The sequence below is a fragment of the Caretta caretta genome, chromosome 7 (assembly GCF_965140235.1).
Source record: "Caretta caretta isolate rCarCar2 chromosome 7, rCarCar1.hap1, whole genome shotgun sequence".
Classification (NCBI taxonomy): Eukaryota; Metazoa; Chordata; order Testudines; family Cheloniidae; genus Caretta; species Caretta caretta.
The window spans coordinates 28,807,258-28,812,454 of NC_134212.1; the positions used below are offsets into that span (position 1 = coordinate 28,807,258).

General features: G+C 44.9%; 1 protein-coding gene across 1 annotated transcript in view; it reads left to right on the forward strand.

Annotated features, from left to right (window-relative positions):
- The window catches only part of TKT (transketolase), a 37,866-nt gene extending 33,496 nt beyond the window's left edge, over positions 1–4,370 (forward strand). The window contains exons 13-14 of the mRNA XM_048857364.2: positions 1,401–1,523; positions 4,061–4,370. Of these exons, the coding sequence (XP_048713321.1) occupies positions 1,401–1,523; positions 4,061–4,248 (311 nt within the window). The 3' untranslated portion in view covers positions 4,249–4,370. The remainder of the gene's footprint in view (positions 1–1,400; positions 1,524–4,060) is intronic.
- The last annotated feature ends 827 nt before the right edge of the window (positions 4,371–5,197 follow it).

The following is a 5,197-nucleotide window of genomic DNA, read 5'->3' on the forward strand; positions in this document are numbered from 1 at the left end:
TGCAGTAAGCCAAAGCTTTCTAGGATATCTGAACCAGTTGGCTGAGTACTAACTTTTATTTTTTTTATTGTGCTCAGAATGTGCTAAACACTATATAAGGAAGGGATTAATTGTGTTGGCACACTTAGCTCTGTTTCAGTTAACAGGCATACTGAATAACAAATCTGACTGTTTATTTAAAATGTTTTGCATAAATTATTTGCTATAATAGGAATAAGATAATTGAAATAGGACTTTGGTACACAATGCTTCTTGCTGTAGGTCTGTTTCATTGCTATCTTGATTTTCGATCAGTGTCTCAGCATTTAAATAGAAGCAGGAAGCCCTTATCCTTTACAATGGTCTAGTCCACTGACATCTCTTGGAGTAAACAAAAATCCCTCAGTGGAATAATAGGAGAATGTGACCAACAAAATCCACCTCTTAATTCAATAACCTATGCCCAAAAATAGATTACAAGACATTCGGAATGTGATACAATTAATGCTTCAAATGGCTTTAGTGGGTAGCTCTGCACACTGTGCCTGGGTAGATAGAGGTTCTACCATGACCTTGTGCTGCTTGCGGCATTTTGTAAGTTTGATTCTTAGGGCCAGATTCTCCTTTACACTGTAACTGCTTTGTACTTCACCGCAAGCCCTAAAGTCAGTATAACCAGCCACACAGGGATCATCCCATTGTACGGGCATCCTCTGATGGCATAGAGCTGACATAGCAGCTCCTAAGCCATCCTCTAACTGTCAGCATAACATGGCAGAGGTTTCCTTGTGCCTCAGCGATCCCTGGCTGTTGTATTGGCCCCTTGCAGTGGTTGGTAGCTGGTACAAGTTAGACCAGGCCTCAGGCTGCTCTGACATATGTGAGAGCTGGCTCAACATGCAGCAAGCCCAAGAACAGGGGGAAGCTAAGGTAGCTTAAAGCCATTTTGTACATGCCCTTGAGTTGTGCTGTGCCTTAGCAGAAAACATGGGCCTCAGACTCTGAGCTGATGGCAGAGTAAACTCAGATTGCGTTGCTGGCTAGAGGAGAAGTAGCGATTGTGGTTTGTGAAATTCAAACAGTTTGCAAGTAGCAGATGACCTGCAATAAAAACTGTGTGTGAAAAGCCTTCAGTCTGGGTCCAGCTACCATACTGCATTTACTGTGAGGCAAAGGTCTCTGTGCTGAGAGCTGGAGCCATCTCCAGGGACTGAGGGAATGGGGAGGGAGCATTCATGACTCATGAGTTCAGAATAAAAAATTTGCAAATCATATTCTGGAAATGATTAGAGCCATTTTTTCAGTAATTATGCAAGAGCCTCTCAAGGTTTCGCACTGCATTTCTCACAGAAGTTTTTAACTCACATTCTTCAAAGTCATATACCATATTGTACAATAACTTTACAATTCCACTTCTACAGAAAAAATCTACATCCGAGTGATTGATCCATTCACTATAAAACCCCTGGATAAGATAACTATACTTGAAAATGCAAGAGCAACCAAAGGCAGAATTATCACTGTGGAAGACCATTACCCTGAAGGTAAGCTGATTTCAGGTGGTGATAGCTAAGGCTATCTTTTGGTTACCGGTATTTTTAGTAAAAGTCATGGACAGGTCACGGGCCGTAAACAAAAATTTACAGGCCCATGACCTGTCCATGACTTTTACTAAAAATACCCACCCTGACTAAAATGGGCAGGAGTGCTCAGGGGGGCAAGGGTGCTACAAGTCGGGGCAGGAGGGGAGTCCGGGGCTGCTGGGGGAGGTGACCCGGGACCTGTGCTGGTGGGGCAGGTTGGCAGGGCTTCCTACCTGGCTCCACGTCTCTGCGGCTCCTAGGCAGTGGAGGCAGGGGCCAGAGCAAGAGTGCCTCTGCTGTTCCCACCACAAGCGCTGGGAGCTACAGGGCTGGGGCCTGGTGCCAAGACCCCCCCCCCTCTTCCTCTGCCTAGGAGCTGCAGGGGGACCCCCACCCCAGGTAAGCGCCTTCCCCCCGCACCCTCCTAACCCCTAGCTCTGAGCCCCCTCCCAGACACCCAAACTGCTGCTGCTGCAGAAGTTACGGAGGTCACGGAAATTCACTGAATCCATTACAGACCTGCAACCTTAGTGATAGCCCACAGAGCTGGCCTGTCAAGCCTACAGTCTCTTCTTGACTTTTGAGACTCAGAAATATCATGGCTGATCTCATGGCTTTATTTCTTTCAAAAAAAGTTTCCAGCCATCTTCCTTGCAAAGTTATCCTTAACAATGGAAACTGATCGTGAGGGGTGAAAGTCTCTGTTTTTTCCTTAAGGTACTGGGTTAATTAGAGGCCCCCTGTAGTTACCGTTTCCGTTAGGGTCCTTCCTTAAACATGGATCCGGTGAAATCTTGATCCTTCTGTTCCTGCTAATACTATAAACTCCAGAGGTGGTAGGGTGATTGTGGGACTATAGCGATCGCCTCTCCATACTGGCCAGCAGAGAGCATATACAGCAGCCAGTGTGTTAAAAGATGTAATAGATGCCACTGCTATGTGCACTTCCTTGGCATTCCCTGAGTCACTGGGCTCAATGCTGGATTGCTTGGCATACATTCCCAGTGTCCTCTCTTCATTCCATAATCTGTGCAGCAGCGGCTTGCCAGGCCTGTTATATTCCCTGTCGTTGCTGTGGGGTACCTGGAGAGCACCAGAGGGGTAAAAAGTCATGTGAGGGCCTATGGCAAAATATCTTCTGCCTGCACAAGTCTTCAGTGGCTTCCCTGTGTAAAAGTGTCCTGTGAGGGCAAGACTTTACATTACACAAAGGGGAACAGATTGCTGTTTCCATGATCTACGTGTCAGCCTTGTTCTGCGTGGGAGAGAAGCATTAAAAGGGACGTCATTAGAGGAACAAACATGAAGTACGGCATCATTAGATATTGTCACTGTGGGTTTGTCCTGGACTGGGGTTTGTGTTCAGTGTTTCAGCCTGCGTGAGATAGCATCATTGTAAATACTGGTCTAGACACGCCACTGTTCCAGAACACCAATGCTGGTAGTTTGACTGAGCACGTGCTTTTTTGCACCTATTCTCCGCTCTACATAGATGTTTTTACTGTAACTTTGCATGACTAGACAATTGCCTTGGCAGGGTGAAATTCACTTATTGATACAGTTACACTGGTTCAGCCACCTACACATGGTGTAGCCCAAGAGAATCCAGCCCATTGTGTCTGCCTTTGCAAGACAGCTTCCGGCAGCTGTTGTTGGTAGATGACTCCTCTTTCTACCTCTCTCCCAGCATCGTGCAATGACTCAGCCTCCGATTTACGAAGATATTTAGGCACCTAAAGATTTATAGACATCTAGTAGGATTTACAAAATGCCTAAACCAGGGTGCCTAAATCCCCTTGAATTCAGTGGGGGTTAGGAACCTAACTCAGGTGCTTTTATAAATTCAACGTTCTCTTGGGTTGCACCATATGTAGGTGGCTGCTGGGCCAGTGTAAATCAATAGTTTAATTTCACACTGCTGAGGTGATGGTCTTGTCACGCAAAGTTACAGTAAATCTGTCTTTCAGTGCCAGATTCTGAAAGATGCTGCTGACCTCTTGAGAGTTCTCTCTACCTTAAATATATTTATATAGCTCCCCATTACCATAGTATCTGAGCACCTGACAATATCCTTGTGAGGTAGGAAAGTTTATTCCCATTTTGCAAATGGGGAGCTGAGGCACAGAGAGACTAAAGGTAAAATTTTCAAAATCATTGAACTGACTTAGGTGCCTCAGTCCCATTGACTTTCAGTAAGAGTTAAGCTCCTAAGTGCTTATAAATCACTTAAGATCTTTTGAAAATTTTACCTGAAGTGACTTGCCTGGGTCTCTCTCTGTCTGTGGTGAAGTGGGGAATTGAACCTGGCTTGCCTAAGTCTAGCCTGTGGGAGGTGACAGTGCTGATACTGCAGCCTTATCATGGGAACAAAACAAATTTGTAACCTTTAGATCTTCCAAATTGTCTTTATTTTAATAGCTGCAGCAAGTTGCTTATGCAGAAATAGCCTGTTAGTCTAGACACTCTGAATTTTATGAATGTTACTGTCTTTTTCCTAGGTGGCATTGGAGAAGCAGTGTCAGGTGCTCTAGTTGGAGAGCCTGGTATCACAGTTACTCGCTTGGCTGTATCCCATGTGCCAAGAAGTGGGAAACCAGCTGAGCTCCTTAAGATGTTTGGCATTGATAAAGATGCCATCGTGCAGGCTGTTAAAGTGGCAGTTTCCAAATCAAGGAATGCAGAGTAGTTTGAAGCATCGCACGTTGTGTTACATCAGACCAGTGTTCAAAACTATACTGTGACTTGGAGGAGAAGGTGCTTAAAATATATGCAGAGAAGGTCTAATAAAAATACAAGATTTAAACAAAATAGTGTGTTAAATCATTTTACTTACAGGGGCTTTTATGCAGTGTGGTGGTGTCTGAATATAAACATCCTAGTGTCTTTTTAGGTCACTTCATACTGTTCTGGAATGTCAGTCTTTTGGGGCATGGAACATGCCTCCATTTATCTCTCACCTGTTTTTCACAATTTTAATTGCCATGTTTCTTAGTTACATAATGTATTTGTAAGGGTTTATTTCCCTCCCAGGCTAGCAGCTCTCTCTGCTCAATTCTGTAATTAGGTCTGAATGCTGAATTTGTGACTGTGTCCATTTCTGTTATAAGAAGCAGGGAATTCTCAAATGCAGGAATATATCAAGTCAGAGGAGAAGCTCGATTGGATTGTGAACTTCCATTCAAAGAAACCCCTGAAACAGGTGTATACACTGTATAATTCCCCCTCCCTCCCCAGCATACTCCAGTTTGAAACACCTTCTTTAAGTTCTTCTCCTGGGTCTTTATATTTCTATATATATCACCATTGTGATGCTTCCCAGCGGTATCCAGGGTTGTGAGGCACCCTGCTACCACCACTTCAGCATGGGGGGGTCTTGTCTGTGCCTGTTGTGGATCAGCTCCCTTAATCCACCAGTCTCTGGCACCACAAGCTTTACCCTCACAGGTCTCACACTCTCGATACAGTGATAGGCACACAGTGACCGCCGATCACGCCCAGCGTTCCTCTGGAGTGCTCGGCCCCAATCCACTGGACGCTCACAGAACTCTGATTTCACTATTCCCGAAGGAATAGTACACACCTGTTTGCAAGGTCCAACTCGGGATCACTTAACACACAGCACTTAGATACACAGA